Raw genomic sequence first — 17,681 nt, 5'->3', positions numbered from 1 at the left:
GCTTTCAATTGGTTTGAGTGTATACCCAGAAGTGGGATTGCTGGATCATATGGTAATTCTATTTTTAATTTTTTGAGGAACCTCCATACCATTTTCCATAGCAGCTGTGCCATTATACTTTTCCGCTAACAGTGTACAAGGGTTCCAATTTCTCCATATCCTGGCCAACATTTGTTATTTTTGTTTTTTGGGGGGGATGATAGCCATCCTAATGGGTCTGAAGTGATATCTCATGGTGGTTTTGATTTTGCGTTTCCCTGATCATTAGTGATGCTGAGCCAAGAGGTCCTGCTTTGGGGATTCTGTTTGTGTGCTCCTGCCTACTTCTGAAACAGACTATTCTGTTAAGTTGACCTAGAAATATATTAAAAACATTTGAGAAACATATTAAAGTTCTTGAGGACCAGAAGTGTTACTCACCTTTCAAATGGAAGAATAACTTGGTGTTTTTGGTGTTTTTGCTCTGCAGTGTAGGATATCTAGCAGGATGTCTGGTTCGCGCCTTACGTGAAAAACAACCAGAGCTGCAGATAAGTGAACGAGATATGCTCTGTGTTCAGATTGCTGGGCTTTGTCATGATCTTGGTAAGATGTACAAAGAGCCAGAGCTGTTATGTAAAACCGTGACACGTTACCTCTCTTTGAAGATAAAAAACCTGACTAACCAAGAGAAATATGAAAGTTGTGTTTTTTGCATTCTCTTTTTTTTTGGAAGATTGGCCCTGAGCTAACATCTGTTGGCAGTCCTCTTTTTGTTTTTCTCCCCAAAGCCCCGGTACATAGTTGTATATTCTAGTTGTAGGTCATTCTAGTTCTTCTATGTAGGATGCCTGCCACAGCATGGCTTGATGAGCGGTGCCATGTCCGCGCACGGGATCCGCACTGGTGAACCCCGGACCGCTGAAGTGGAGCACACAAACTTAACCACTCAGCCACGGGGCTGGCCCCTGAAAGTTATGTTTTAATTCTTCAGTTAACATTAATGTTAATGTACCATTACTTCTTCCTAGAATGATTCATAAGCCCAAAGTACTGCTATTTTGTTTTTTTGTAGTTTTTCAGGGAATTTCCCTTGTTAAACATCTTTGCTACAAGTTATATGAAAAGACTTTCTGTTAGTGAGGTTTTCTGAGTTTTCTGTATTTAGGATAATGTGAATTTGATTTTTCTTTTATCTTTCTTGTTGAATAAAATTGCCATTTTTCCTTCAGTTACTTGTCGAATCCATTCTTCTCATACCTGGAGTATGTAATCTAGCAGATTAACAGCAGATTTAGAGAACTTCTTTTCTTCCCTGACCCTTGTGAGGTCTGGGGCCACTTAAATTCAAAGAGAAGAATAGCATCCTTTCCCTTTGACAAAGAAAGAGGAAAGAGACTGTCTTTTATCACAGGAGTTTTTACCCCTATCCTTTGTACCTTTGGGAGGATCCTGAGAGATTGTGTGTGTCCTCAGGGCAGGGAAAGGGAGGTGTCTGGGTGTCACTAGTCAGATACTTAAAGGGACAGGGCACTCTCTTCTGCATGTCCCCTTGGAGGTTCCACTGGGACTAATACCACATCCCACTTAACAGATTCTTGGTTTGAGAGGGAGTTATTGAGAAAGCTTTGCCAGGCTCCAGGAGTGTGAGCACTGCAGTGAGGAGCCTTTGTACACAGACTGCACCATGCAGAAAGGCAGGGCTGGGGCAGGTGGGCTTCCTCTCCACCCAGGTCACTCCCTTCTACAGAAATTCTGATCCTTCCAGAGCTGTGCCTCAACAAAATTCTTATTCCTAAGTGTCGTGGAACTTTAAAATCACTTACGAATAAGAAACTAGTGATCTCCTTTTCATTGCTCACGTCATCAGTGAAAACCCAAGATACAGCCCTGACATGTGTGTGTTTATTATAAAATATATTATGTGCATTGTAAAATTTACATAAAAATAGATGTTTTTAAAAGAGGAGAGTAAAAAAAAAAAGTTCTCATATTTTCTTCCTGCACTCCAGTGGATTGTCTTAAAACTGCTGTTCTAATACAAATATTCCATCTGAAGATGCCAAAAGTTTTTGTCATTGACATTCCTTTTAGTCGTACAAAACCGTCCTTCCATCAGTTTATGGAAGCTCTGGTGACTCAGGGACCCCTGCGTGGCGAGCTTACTTTTCTGCATGATTCTGCTTCCTGTTGTCTTGTTTTAGAAAGTGGGAAGGAAGAGTTTGTCCCTTTTTGTGATGTATTTGTAGATTATTAATTTCTGTTGATATTCAAGCTAAACTAAAAAGCCAAAAAAATAGATTGACTTTTTACCAATTTACCAACATTTTTCTTGTTCTAAGGCTGCTTTTGTTTTTAAGGTCATGGGCCATTTTCTCATATGTTTGATGGAAGATTTATTCCACTTGCTCGCCCAGACATGAAATGGACGGTAAGTATCCATGTATTCAGTAGTCAATAAAATAAAGACTATTTAAGTAGCCACTGCTGTGAATACTACACTTCCTCTTTACAGGGTTCAGGATGCTTTCATATATATATTTGTTGTTGTTTTGTTTTGTTTTTTTCCTTTGATCCTCTCAGTAGTCTGTAAGGAAGGAATCATTGTCTCCATTTTTGGAGAAATTGTAGCTTACAGAGGTGGATTGATGCACCAGAAATCACAAAGCCGTTAAATAGTAGAGCGAGCACTAGAAAATCAGGTTTTCTAACTGCTAGTTAAATGCTCTTTCTACTCTGTCACACTACGGTAAAATAGAAAATAAAATGAAAGGCCACCTCCAGTTTTGACTCATTCTGTATGACCGTGAAGTAACTGACACCAACGAAGTTTTATCATATATATTAAGTGAACTATTTTATAATTAGAGATTTGCAGGTGGCCAACCTGTATTTTTGGAATCAATTTTTGAGTAGTAGAGTTAGGTTGGCTCCTGTTTTTTGCCACATTGTATTTCTGGAACTTGGAGTAGAGAAGGGTAGTAATATGTGTTGACCACTTCTGACGTGTCAACCACTGTTTTCTTTCTCTTTCTTTTTTTTAAAGGTTTAATTCACATACTGTAAGTTGCACAGATCCTAAGTGTACAGTTCAGTGAGTTCTCACAAGTGCGTACATCCATGTAACCACTGCTCAAATCAGGATATAGAATGTTTCCATCTTCTTAAGAAATTCCCTGTGCCCCTTTCAGTCAATTGCTACCTGTCCCCTACCCTCACCTTCTGATTTTTACAAGCATAGATTGGTTTCCTCTGTTTTTCGACTTGATAATAGTATAATCATATGGTAGGTACTCTGGAGTCTTGCTTTGTTCACTCAACATAATGAGTTTGAGATTCAGTCGTGTTGCACACGTCAGTAGTTGATCTCGTTTTATTACTGAGGCAGGATTTCATTGTATAAATAAGTCACAGTTTGTGTATCCTTTCTTCTTTTGATGGGATTTGGGTTGTTTTCAGTTTTTGGCTATTAGAAATAAGGTTGCTATGCACATTATTAGACATGCTTTTTGTGGAAGATGTTTTCATTTCTCTTAGGTAAATACCTAGGAGTAGAATTTCTGGGTTATAAAGTAGATGCATGTTTAACTTTATAAAAAACGGCCAGAGCTTTCCAATGTGGTTGCACCCTTTACACTCCACCAGCAATGTATGAGAGTTCCTGTTCCATAGCCTCACCAAGATTTGTTTTTTTCAGATTAGCCCTTCTAGTGAGGGTAAAATGGTATCTTGTGGTTTACTATGTGTTTTCTGATGTAGGTTAAGTACCATTTCCTGTACTTTGTACTTTGCACTGATGTATCTTCTTTTGTGAAGAGTTCTTTCAACACTTTACCCATTTTAAAAATTTGACTGTTTACCTTTTTGCTATTGATTTGAGCAATTTTTTGTCTTATATATATTGTGAATATGTTTGCCCAGTCTCTGACTTGCTAATTCATTTTTTTAATGATGACTTTGGAGAAGCAGAAATTTTAAATTTCAGTGAAGTGCTGTGCTTCTCCAACCCAGCAGGACGGATAGTTTCTCTGCAGTTCTGCTGCCGTGGGGCCTGCCCTCTGGCTAAAAGCTGGAGCAGAGCTGGAATATTACCCAGCGCCTCTCTGTTTCAAATGTTCACTTCCCTCTAACATCTGCCTTAACATCTGCCTGCTGTTGGTCGCTCTCCAGAACCCTTGGGGAGTCGTCCAGAGTTTCTAGTTTTCTCCAGCAGAGTTGGTCAAAATAGCACCTACTCAGCCATTCCCAAGTCTTTTTCTTTAAATATTTTGCCTTTCACATTTAAGTCTTTAACTCATGTGGAATTTATTTTTGTGTATGCATATGATAGAAATCTAATTTTTTAAAATATGGATGATTGTTTATTCAATAGTTCATCCTTTCCCCATTGATCTATAATACTAACCCCAGCATTTATTAGCTTTCCATATATGTTGAATCTTTCTGCATTTTGTTCTGTCCCACACTTTCTTATATTATTATTACTTTATAATAAGTCTTGATAGTTGGTAGGACAACTGTTCACACCTTTTCTTTTACTGAGTATCTTTGGCACTTTGCTCTTCTGTTATAAATTTTATAATTTTCTTCATAAAGGTCTTATACATCTTTTGTTATATTTACTCCTAAGTTGCTTATAATTTTAGTTGTCTGTGCAATCTTTGTGGAACTTAAATTTTTCTGCATATTTTTATATATTTTTTCTGAACCATTTGAAAGTCAGTCGTGGACATACCCCTTTATTCCTAAGTATTTCACTATTTCCTAAAAACAAGAACATTTTCTTACATAACCTCTGTACAATTATCAAAATCAGGAAAGTAATATTGATGCAGTACTGTTAGCTAATTGACAGATTTTCTTTCAAATTTTACCAATTGTCCATGTAGAAAAAGGAGTAAAAAAACTTTTTTTTTTTCCTGATCCAAACATGCATTGCACTTAGTTGCCATTTCTCTTTAGTCTCTTTTGATCTGGAATAATTCTTCAGTCTCTCTTTCGTGACCTTGTCCATTTTTGAAGAGTACCGGTGAGTTATTTTGTGGAATGTTCCTCAGTTTGAGTTTCAGTTTGTCTGATGTTTCCTCATAGTGTCAGACTATCCATTTTTGGCAGAATGCCACTGTAGGGGAGAAAGACAATTCCTCTTCTCTGTAGGTCCTTCTGGCTGGTCTAAGGATTAAATTGACATGAGACAGAACAACAGGAGAAAATCAAAGTTTAATAACATGTATACATGGGATAAACCCAGGAAAACTGAGTAACTCGCCAAAATGGCCAAAGCCACCACTTTAAATACCATCTTCAGCTAAAGACAAAGGAAGAGGTTGGGGGTAGTGGTTTGGGGCTTCACAGGAAAGGATGGCAATTTATATGGAGATGGAAAAGCAAGTGTTTGATCAACAAATGTTTTCTGGGCCATCTATAGACAACGTAACCCGAGAGAGAATTTTGATACAAATGGGCTTAGCAAGGATCCTCCTATCTACCACACCTAGTTTATATTATACTATAGCTATCTTATGGTATTAGCTCCCTCCTGGAACAAGACTTCTATCTTAAAATTCTTTTTTTTTCTTTTGCGGAAGATTAGCCCTGAGCTTAACATCCACTGCCAGTCCTCCTCTTTTTACTGAGGAAGATTGGCCCTGAGCTAATAACTATGCCCATCTTCCTCTATTTTATATGTGGGATGCCTGCCACAGCATGGCTTGAGAAGCGGTGCATAGGTCTGCAGCTGGGATCTGAACCAGTGAACCCTGGGCTGCCAAAGCATAGCATACGAACTTAACTGCTATGTCACCAAGCTGGCCCCTATCTTAAATTCTTTTAGGCAATTAGGAGGAAGATCAAAGTTTCTTTCAGAGTTTTTTTCTCCTTAAAAATAATCAAGCCAGAGACACATTTTTGGGTGGGCAATTCTGATCCCCTACAGTCATGCCTTTGAAACTTTAAGAAGTTTCACAGTCCAGAAGCTGAGTTGGTACGTTGTTCCATTTCGTTGAACATGTCTCTTAGTCCTGATAATAGACCACTCCAGTTAAATTCATTTTAGAGGGCAATGATGCATGGGGGCTCCCAGTGTTAGTTCTATATTATATAAGCAAGCAATTAGGTATTTAATAAGAAGCATTTCTATGGAAGCAAAAATAAAGTTAAAGGTTAGAGCAAATTATAAACCAGTTTCTGAGTCCAGGGGACAACCAGTCAAGAAGGTTTCTAGATGTCAGGGTTGAAGGATCTTTTGCAGTTTGAAATGTCTCTGATGATGTCATCAGGCATTCAGGTATCCTTTTAAGTGGCTTACACAGCAACAGGCATGCTATCTTGGTGACCTCTACAAAGTTTCTATCAAGTTGTCCAGCTTCAGTTTTCAGGGCTTCAGGAACAAGGGTGGTTTCAGTTGTCAGTGATTCCAAATGAAAATGATGGGAAATAACTGAAAATGTTAGTTTGGAGATTTGTAGGCCAGATATTTCAAGAGACTAGAAGAATTCAGGATCCAGTCCAGTTTACAGGTAGAAAACAAAAACCTTAAAGATAATTAACAGAACTGCAATCTAATATGTATGATTGTGTATTATAGTTTCTACTGAAACAAATTTTCTCTCTAAAATCACCCCATTTTACCAAAGATAGACAAATTAAGGCTTGTTGATTTGTAAAAATAAGTCTAGTTTCAATAAACCTGGCCCAATTATTTACGTAAGTACAGCAAGAATAGCAATTGATCGTATAGGCTCTTTTCAATCTGCTTCATTGGAACTTTTTATAAGGAATCTCAGATTGAACTTTAAAGGCCTCTTGAGGCCAGGAAAGCCAAGCCAAGGACTTGTCATCAGACTCTGCCTGCAATACCTATAGATTTGGGTAAATTCCTCTCTTCTTGAGGTCCCCAAAATATCCTGAGGTTCTTTGCACCTGCCAGGAAAGTGACTTTATTTACTCACCTGATAAGATTGCTGGGAATCTTGTAAGAGCAAGGTTCCAGGCCACTATTTGCAAGTGGTTTTATTTGTTTCATAAAGTCAATCTTTTTTTTTTTTTAAAGATTTTATTTTTTTTCCTTTTTCTCCCCAAAGCCCCCCGGTACATAGTTGTATATTCTTCGTTAAGGGTCCTTCTAGTTGTGGCATGTAGGACACTGCCTCAGCGTGGTTTAGATGAGCAGTGCCATGTCCGTGCCCAGGATTCGAACCAATGAAACACTGGGCTGCCTGCAGCGGAGCGCATGATCTTAACCACTCAGCCACAGGGCCAGCCCCTCATAAAGTCAATCTTTGTCCCTTAGCTGCCTTGTCATAACTGAGTCTGCATGTTTTTCTCAAATATGACATTCCAGTCAAAGCCTTAGTAATACAACCAATGTTCCCAATTGTGTCTTGTTATAAGGAGAACATAATCTTATTGAACTTATGCAGATTAACTATATTGCCTTGAAAATAACAATATACACTAAGAGTTTCCAAATTCTGGAGGGATCAGGTAGGGAGAAAAACATAAATGCTTCAATTCTGCTTATAAAAGTATAATTTACCAAATTGCTGTAATTCATAGTTAGCTTAAAAGAAAATAGAAAAAAGTTTCCTTAAATCTGGAAAAACAAAACATTAAAAAATCAGCAGGGGCCAGTCCTGTGACCAAGTGGTTAAGTTCACGCGCTCCACTTCGGCGGCCCAGGGTTTTGCCGGTTCAGATCCTGGAGGCAGACATGGCACTGCTCATCAGGCCGTGCTCAGGTGGCATCCCACATAGTATGACCAGAAGGACCTACAACTAGAATATACAACTATGTACTAGGGGGCTTTGGGGAGAAGAAGAAGAAGGGGGCGCTGAAAGAATATTGGCAACAGAGATAGCTCGGGGGCCGATCTTTGAAAAAAAATCAATATTTCAAATGAAAAGTCATAAAAATTATAATTATCTTCATCAGTTCATTTAGTACCATGTAATCAACTCTTGATTTTCATCTTCTATTAGCAGTTTCATGAAGCCATCAGTTTCTCCACTAGAGTTCTGTAATTTTTTTACCCAGTTCAGTTTTATGATCTGAAAGTTTGTCAGAAACCTGTATTCTGGAGCAAGCATCAGAGTCTTTCCCATGAATCCCTTTGAAGGTGAAACATATTTTCAAAAGCATCAGAGTAAAACAATAACTGTCTGTAAATGACAGAAGACTTCAGAATGACAAGGAAATTTGGTTATTTTTGTGACATACAACACTTTAAGATAATAACTAGAATTATGGTTGACAATCAGGACAGATCAGAATTTTAGGAATGTCATGTAATTTTTTAAACATTTACATCAGTAACATTACCCACACAATATCATAAGTCCCTATGAAACAGTGCTTAGTTATCCATTTAACCATGGTGACAATCAAAAGATTTTCAGGCAAATGCAGAAGATTAAATAGCTGTAAGAAAAACCTTAGCACCTATGATTAAAGATCTGATAAAAACAATCCAGGAAAATTTATTTTGATAAAACATAAAAATCCCTACACTTCTGGTAGACTACTCAAAGGAAGGAAAAACCTTTCATGATCTCTTTATCAAGAGCAGACTAAAAGTTTAAGAAAATTATCCTTTTAGAGAGGGAAAAAAACAAATTCTAATTTTGTACCAGCTTACTTTTGACATTAAAACTCATTTACTTAAATAGATTTACTTCAATCTTAGCCAACTTGACCACATGTAACTATTTTCTCAAGTTTTTCTTCCATAAGCCTTCTATAACCTTGTTAACAAACAAAAATATCTTTCTTTACCTGCTTTACTGAAAGCATACATCTTACTTTCCTTGAATACAAAGGTGTTTTCCTTATTAATTTTTAGTAGCTTTAATCACATATATTAATTAGAATTTTTAACCCTTAGAAACCTTAATTTTTTAGTGAAAACTAAGAAACAACCAATTATGAACTGTCTTTTACATTAGCACTTTGTGGCTTGGCAAATGTATAAATAATTTTTATAATTTCTAGAAACATATTAATTTATAGTACAATCTTGTAATAAAATACAAGACACATTTACTAATGGACTGAAACATCTTTTGGTTTCTCTGTAATAAGCCAAAAGTAGATAAACCTATATTTAGTAATTAACATCTAATATTTTATCTTATTTGGAAATGATGTAGATACTCAATGAATTTTTATATTTTAAATTAACCTAGCAAAACTTCAAAGTTTCAAGTTACCAAAGAGATTTTGGAAGTTATTTTAAATACTTGTGTCATAAAATATAATTGTTGCTAAAAGTTTATCTATAAACTCTTACCTCACTTACATCTAAATCATTTGCTCTCAACAAGTATGTTTAGATTACCCATGAAAACTTCATGAAACGTTAGACAAAAGTAGCAACCATTTTAAGTTATTGTTTTGCTGACAAATGTGTAACAGGTATAACATGAGCTTATTTGCCTAGCAAACCCAGGCTGCATGTCTGTATTATATCCAGTGCTGATAACTCTAGGGATGTGCCTATTTTAATCAAACACACTTAAACAAGCTTTAGTTTACCAAAGATTATTTCATATTCTGTTAACTTGAAAGATATGTAAGTTAGTGTCTATTACACTTAAAAATAGTTTATGTAAGCACTTACTTTAAGCTTATTAAATAGAGTTCTTAATTTTGGCCATACCTTCCAGAGGTAAAATATCACACATATATAATATACATATAGACACACATGCACAAAGACCCCACAGCTATTGTTTTAAAACTTTAGGACAATGTGCCACACCTTTAAAAGTCTGGACAAAGCATTTAATAAAGGTCCTCTTTCTAAGATTTAACCCTAGACCAATTTACCTTGAGGGGGGGAGATTTTATTATCTTTTCTATTAGCACCTGATATTAGCTTCTAGTTTTTATCTCATACCTTGTGGGCTCAGGCAACCCTATTGACTTCCCTTTAGTATATTTAATTAACATTGTCTAAAGGGCAGATTTATATGCAGTCTTACAATATCAATATTGGGGGAACGTTTCCCTCAGTGAGACACGTTATCTGTCCCCACAGTACAGTTTATAATAGAATCATGAAAAAGAGATGTAATCACTTAATTCCATCAATTCTATACCTCTATATCTCTAATCATAGCTTTCATTAGGACTTCATCAACAAGTCTTGGTCTAATGATATTGGATAAGGAAAGCATTCCCAGCCAGACATAACGTCCATTTTCAAAACACACTCATGCAAAGTTGATATAACCTCTTTATGTAAAATTAGCTCACAGTCCAACCCTTATAATCTTATCAAGACTTATACTTTTACATTTTCTCAATTTAATTGTAGCCTGAGTCAGGGTCTTAAGGCTAGTCATTATTTTCTTGTATTTCCCTTTTGATTTGTTTTTTTCATAGGTACCAATAAAACAGTGATAATGAGAGCTCTTCAAAAATTTTTCCAATTTAGAAGTTTTTTTCAATTTAAATGATCCATCGTCTGGCCATTGATGAGTAGGATCTTAATAGCAACTCAAACCAGTACGCCTTTTATGGCTTAACCATGGATGCGAGAGCCATCCCCAAAAGCGAGTGTGAAAGAAGCAGCCCTCACAAGATCCAGAAAGTTCACTCCCAAAAATAGTCTAAGAAAGCAAAGACCTACACTGCACAGGCAGTAACAAGCAACGGAGGTTGTGACAACATAGGCTCCTTATGAAAGCAACTGGAACCCCTTATGGCAAACTCCCCTGAGAGATGATCCAGCCAGAAAGAGAGTGCGTCTCAGAACCCCTGTCTGTTCGACTGGCTGCCAAGATGCACGCTGGCAGGAGCATCCTCCAGGTGGCAGAGACCAGAATGGTCACAAAGCCAAGCTCTCAAGACATAGAACAAGACAAAAGAAAAAAACCTCATCTTATATACACTTTAACAGCTTTAGCTAAGCTTTAGGTCTCTTGGAGACAAATTAATACCTAGAAGGGAGATGCGGCAGAATTGGGGAATGTGTGTGTTTTACAGAGTATCTTTTATTTTATTTTTTATTTTTATTTTTTTTAAGATTGGCACCTAAGCTAACAACTGTTGCCAACCTTTTTGTTTTCTCCCCAAATCGCCCCGGTATATGGTTGTATATTTTTAGTTGTGGGTCCTTCTAGTTATGGCATGTGGGACACCACCTCAACGTGGCCAGATGAGTGATGCCATGTCCGTGCCCAGGATCCAAACCAGCGAAACCCTGGGCCACCAAAGGGGAGCACGTGAACTTAACCACTCAGCCACAGGGCTGGTCCCAGATTTACAGAGTATCCTGTTGCATGGAAATTTTCTTGAGGTTGGCAGGGGACCTGTCGTCATCTACCCCATTCCATGACCAGCTTTCCTGCCATGAGAGTCTTTGTGATGTGGCAAGCGCCCTCATGGCTCTTAACTGCTCGACCCATGCCCACCAAATTGGTGGCCTCTTTGGTTTCCAAGATGCCCTTAGCAATAGCTTTCACCTCATGCGCATATTCCCAGACAGTAGTCACACAGAGATGCCTGCGTCTTACCCTGTGATTTTTCCTTTTTGTGACAAATGATACAAAAGACAGAGGCAAGGAATAATAGTGACCATCTCTGGGAGGAGAAGGATCAGTAAACCAATGAGTACTCAAACCAGGTTTCCCAGAGTCGCTGAGTCCAGGAAGCTAGTAGCTTCACCAATATTTCCTCCTTTAGTCTAAATTTAGCAAAGGAAAAAGACTCACCACTCTTGGTTCCATTGGACCTTGCAGGCAGAGATCCAGAAGACTGGCATGGTAAGAACTCTTACCTCCTGCTGGCTCTTGTCAGGGGTCCGGGATCTCTTAGCTGCAGTAGTCCAGGAGTGAGCAACATGCCAGTGAAGTTTTGTCCCTTCATGGTCACCAAACTTTAGGGGAGGAAAATCTATTCCTCTGCCCTCTAGGTCCTTCTAGCTGGTCTAAGAATTAAATTGACCCGAGACAGGGGCTGGCCTATGGCCGAGAGGTTGAATTCACGCTCTCTGCTTCAGCGGCCCAGGGTTTTGCCAGTTGGGATCCTGGGCGCGGACATGGCACCACTCGTCAGGCCATGCTGAGGTGGCATCCCACATGCTACAACTAGAAGTACCCACAGCTAAAAAATATACAACTATGTAGTGGGGGAGCTTTGGGGAGAAAAAGGAAAAATAAAAATCTTTAAATTGACATGAGACAGAATAGCAGGAGAAAATCAAACAAAGTTTAATATCATGTATACATGGGAGAAGCCCAGGAAAACTGAGTAACTTGCCAGATGGCTGAAGCCACCACCTTAAATACCATCTTCAGCTAAAGACAAAGGAGGATGTTTGGGATGGTGGTTTGGGACTTCAAAGAGGGGGAAGGCAATTTACAAGGAGGTGGAAAAGCAAATGTTTGATAAACAAGTGTTTGCTGGGCCATCTATACACATTGTGACCAGAGAGAGAACTTGGATAAAAATGGGCTTAGCAAGGATCCTCCTATCTACCACACCTAGTTTATATTATACTATAGTTATCTTATGGTATTAGCTCCTTCCTGGAACAGGCCTGCTATCTCAAATTCTTTTAGGCACTTAGGAGGAAGGTCAAAGTTTCTTTCAGAGCCTTTTGTACTTAAAAATAATCAAGCCAAAGAGATACATTTTGGGATGGCCAATTCTGATCCCCCATACATGTTGTGTCCTTTTTAGTGTATCACATGAGAGGCACATAAAATCTATTTGAACCATTACTGGTGAAATTAACTTTGATAACTTGATTAAAGCAATGTCTGACAAATTTTCCTACTATAAACTTACTATTTTTCCTCTATAATTAATATGTATCTTGATTCAATATTTAAGAAATAGTTATAGAAACATTCAGGTTTTTGTTTTCATCTTGAGTCACTTTTTGGTAAGATCTGTGATAGGGCAGATGTCTCCAGGGGGTCATTTGATATTTACAATGATTGTGAATGAGTGAGCAGAGACAAATGAGTAAAATGAGCCCGTTTTGAGATTCTCACCCACATCCTGACTTCAGAGCTCCATCTTGGTTTTACTGGCAAGTGTGCAGTTACCCGTTTTCCCCACTAGATGGAAGTGCTAACAGAACTCGTAACTTCACGTTTCAAGGCTGATGAAACAATAGAACTCAATTTTATAGTGATATTCCTTAAAATGGGATTCTACCTGGATGACCTGGTAATGTTCTGTACTGTAGTGTACAGTACTTCTGTACTGTAAATGACTATATTATTAAATATATTTATGAAATAATTATGAACATGGTTTGTAAAAGATTTATGGACTAGTAAAATATAGACAAATTTGACAGGCTTTTAAAAAAGCTTTTATTGAGGTAACATTGGTTTATAACATTATATAAATTTCAGGTGAACAACATTATATTTTGACCTCTGTGTAGACTACCTTCTGTTCACTAACTACCACAAGTCTAGTTGCTGTCTGTCACTGTAAAACGTGCCCTTTTACCTCTTTCACCCTCCTCCTTCCCCCTTCCCCTCTGGTAGCCATCAGTCTATTCTCTGTGTCTTTGTGTTTGTTGTCGTTTTTTGACGGGCTTTTAAAAATATCTGCAAGACTGTAGTTGGAAACTAGATCATTAACATGCAGTAGAATCTTATCTGAATTACCTGGAATCAAGAGTAATTTGGATAATCTGGGGTCCCTAATGGACTAGAGTCTCTAAGAGACCATATTGTGCTGACTTTTCCTAGCATGAAGAGGGCTCGGTTAAGATGTTTGAGCACCTGGTTAATTCTAATGGACTCAGAGCTGTCATGGAACATTATGGTCTCATCCCTGAAGAAGATATTTGCTTTATCAAGGAACAAATTATGGGACCACTTGAAACACCTGTCAAAGAATTCTCGGTAAGTTTTTGTACAGCTTAATTTGAACTGGCTGGTGCTTTTCATCTAGTCTTTTCTTGATTTCCTCAGAGCTATTCGAAGAGGGATACTTGGCTGTTTTAGAGGGACTAAACTATAAAATATGTTATGTATTTCTCCTGTTTAATGCAAAAAACGAAAGGCTTATATATTTTTCCCACCTCTTAACTGAGTTCTTTAGAAGTTACCCCCAAATTAAAAAAAATAAACCTTTTTTGATGAACATATATGCAGTATCTTATATAGAAGCCTAAAAGTAACTCTGGAAAACAGAAATGTGTGTGTCTGTTTATACATTAAAATTAACATCTTTGAAATATTTAGGTATATGAAGCCCTAGAAAAAGTTGAATTAGTTCAGAGGAAAAGTCTGTTTAGTTTCCTTTTTGATCTTTTTGCTTTTTCTTAATTAAAAAAGAAGTTGAAAAATAATTTGCCTTTGAGGTTTTTAAGATTTCTTTTCCTTGAATATATACAAATCTACTTGTAAGATGTAAGACAGAGAGGTGGATTTTTTAGCAAATAACCTATTTCCAAAACATGGAGCTCCAGAAATTCTTTGAATAGTGCTTGTCATTTGTGCTAGATGTGTAGCTACTTTGAAAGATAGTACTATTTTCATGCATGAATTCAAGCATTAGCATATACGGAACATTTTTACTAGTTGCTAGTTAGATGGTATATTTAAAAAAATTTTTTTAGGGGCCAGCCCCATGGCCAAGTAGTTAAGTTTGTGCACTCTGCCTCAGTGGCCCAGGGTTTCGCCGGTTTGCATCCTGGAGAGGATATGGCATTGCTCATCAGGCCATACTGAGGCGGTGTCCCACATGCCACAACTATAAGGACCTACAACTAAAAATATACAACTATGTGCCGGGGGGCTTTGGGGAGAAAAAAACAAAAAAAAAAAAAAAAGAAGAAGATTGGCAACAGTTGTTAGGTCAGGTGCCAATTTAAAAAAAAAAAATTTTTTTTAGAGCAAGAAAGCTTGTTGGTTATGGGAAGTGTAATAAAGTTAGGATCTTTTCAATGGCACAAGAAGGTTCAGTGTTAACAGGATACCATATACCTTAGCATTTCTTTTTCCTTTTCTACCAATATAGGAATTAAGTGCAAGAAGGAAAGAGTAAAACCTTCTAACGTATCTCACATTTCATTCAAGTATCTGTTTATAATTTTCAGATTAATACAATTGCTTTGCTTTGCTTGTAAACAGATTTGTCTCCTGTCCTAAAACTTTCAGTGGGTTTTCTTGTCTTCCAGTGGCCGTACAAAGGGCGTCCTAAAGAGAAAAGCTTCCTTTATGAGATAGTGGCTAATAAAAGAAACGGCATCGATGTGGACAAATGGGATTATTTTGCCAGGTGTGCACTGAACACGCCAGAGAAGCTGGTTAAAATCCTTTTATACTTTAAATATATATGTTGTTTTTATTTAAGTAAATAAACAGATCAAATCCTTGTATAAATTTAGTGTTAATATTTAAGATCCAGTTTCCTTGTTGAAAACTTTCATCTCTCTGCTTTGGAATCTTTGTAGGGACTGCCATCATCTTGGAATCCACAATAATTTTGATCATAAGCGCTTTCTTAAGTTTGCCCGTGTCTGTGAAGTAGACAATAGGAAGCACATTTGTACTAGAGAAAAGGTAAGCTATGTCAGAGGAGCAACAAGGAAGGTGTAGTTCCTAGTTTGGAATCTAGAAATAAGCATTCGCTCATTTGGAAAAACCGATGGCTGGTAGATTGTCATACTTAGCATTTTTAAGTGTCTTAAGGCTCTTCCACTTCTACTGCATTGCTAAATACTAAAATTGCAATAGGCATTTACTGAGTGCTGTGCCAGGCGCTGTCTTAAGTGCTTCAAACGGATTAGCTCAGTCCTCCCAGTCCTATGAGATGAATACTATTATTATCCCGCTTAACAGATGAGCAAATGGATGCACAGAGGAGACATACAATTAAAAAAAAAAGGTAGAACTGGAATTTTAACCCAGAAACTTTGGCTTGAGTCTCATCCTTAATCACTACATTAGTGTTTCATAATAATTAAAGTAGTAAAATCATTAGGCCCCTGCCACGTTAGAGTCATTCAACTAAAAAGCAGTATAGTATTGTAGTACAGAAAGTCTTTCTTTTGAGGATGAAGACTATCAGAAGAGTAATACCTAACGTCTAGAGTCACTGGGAAGATTGGAACGTATATTTAAGATGCCTGTAACAGGCTCTGTCACAGAGTTAAAACACTCAGCAGATTTTCATTTACTAAGAATGCAAGTTGCAGACCTGCTACTAAGATATACAACTATGTCCGGGGGGGTGGGGGGGGGGGGGTTGGGAAATAAAGCAGAAAATAAATAAATAAATAAATAATTAAAATTGAATAATTAAACCCCCAAACTCCAATTCAGACAAATTCAGAGTTTTTAAACTGTAAATTAGTAGTAGGAAAACGTGCTAAGTTAGTCAGTAAACATAATTTTCAGTTGAAAGTATTTGTAAGAGAAGACTAGAGAAAATATTATTTTGTATGTGGATATAAAAGTCTGAATTAAAATGTCATTTTCCCCACAGGATCTTTAGTGAAATTAATTGTGATTCAGTGATTTTTTTATTTGTTTTATAATGACTAGTATAATTGCTTCCTTCAGTAAAGGTAAAAAAAAGATACCAATGGCTTAATGATGTTAGAATTTTTGCTTAGAGAGATTTTTCAGTTGTTAAGTATCTTTTGTGAGGTAGTTTTAATATAGGAATAAAATACAAAGCAATGGAAATCATAGTGAATTTATAAATGTCTTTTTGTCAGAAATTTTATAGCAAAGATTCCTAAATTAAAAGAATTTTCCCCCTTAAAAAAAAAAAAGAATGGAAGTTGCAAACCAATAGGTAGTTTTACTAATGTACCTTGATTTTTGTAGGCTCAGGGATTTTAATGCGTAGCCTTCTTGTCTGCCACCATCCCTTTTCCTTGTCTTAGATACTTGCCTACTAACAGGTAACCTCATCGGATCCTACATTAATATATATTTCATGTTTTCCTGCAGGAGGTGGGGAATCTGTATGACATGTTCCACACACGCAACTGTTTGCACCGTAGAGCTTATCAACACAAAGTTGGCAACATCATTGATACAATGTAAGGAATTCAATTGTTATTTCCCTATAAAATTTTCCAAGTTGCTTTGTTAGAGTATCATGTTTAGGTCAAGTTGAGATTTCTAGATAAAGTCAAGTGAATTTTAAGTGAATAAATCTAAAATGGTTCCCTTAAACAAATGAAGCAAAAACTAGCATAAAGTAAACCTAACCTAGTTGGAGGAAGCGGAGGAGAGTGGATAAAGGGGACAGATGAAGGGCAGAAGAGCTAGCTTAGGCCAGACAGGAAGAGGCAATGCCAGGATAGCTTAGACCTCCCCACAGGTGGTCACTTATGTACCAGATGTTAGCCATCCAGGTGAGATACGGCACGTGGCTAAGGGACATTCTGAAATTAATGAGAAAAAGTAGCTTTAAGGATTAAGCTAATGTCTGTCCTTACCATATCAACTATTTTTCAAAATTTGTAGCAAATATCAAAACCGACAGAAATTTCACCTCTTCTCCCTGATCCAGTCAGGACCTAGGCAGAAAAATATGGCTAAGTTTCTATGTAACTCAAAGACCCCATGAGGAATTGTAAAAAGTTGGTGTGAGTCGAGTTAATTCCATGTCTCTAACTAGCTTTAAATTGATTTGTTCTGAGCCTTTCTGGTTCATGTTTACATTTGTGTTGAGGAAATTTATCTTCTTTTCTCTTTTTTTCCCATCTTTT

The 17,681-nt window shown here is 37.2% G+C and overlaps 1 protein-coding gene across 1 annotated transcript in view; it reads left to right on the top strand.

Annotated features, from left to right (window-relative positions):
• The window catches only part of SAMHD1 (SAM and HD domain containing deoxynucleoside triphosphate triphosphohydrolase 1), a 51,957-nt gene that overhangs the window by 15,984 nt on the left and 18,292 nt on the right, over positions 1 to 17,681 (top strand). Inside the window, exons 5-10 of the mRNA XM_046679812.1 lie at positions 470 to 585; positions 2,340 to 2,410; positions 13,696 to 13,851; positions 15,132 to 15,232; positions 15,408 to 15,516; positions 16,915 to 17,006. Coding sequence (XP_046535768.1) covers positions 470 to 585; positions 2,340 to 2,410; positions 13,696 to 13,851; positions 15,132 to 15,232; positions 15,408 to 15,516; positions 16,915 to 17,006 — 645 coding nt within the window. The remainder of the gene's footprint in view (positions 1 to 469; positions 586 to 2,339; positions 2,411 to 13,695; positions 13,852 to 15,131; positions 15,233 to 15,407; positions 15,517 to 16,914; positions 17,007 to 17,681) is intronic.

Source organism: Equus quagga, chromosome 12 (assembly GCF_021613505.1).
Source record: "Equus quagga isolate Etosha38 chromosome 12, UCLA_HA_Equagga_1.0, whole genome shotgun sequence".
NCBI classification, from domain to species: domain Eukaryota; kingdom Metazoa; phylum Chordata; class Mammalia; order Perissodactyla; family Equidae; genus Equus; species Equus quagga.
Note: the sequence above shows the minus strand (reverse complement) of the source record. Positions and strands in the feature narration are given on the sequence as shown.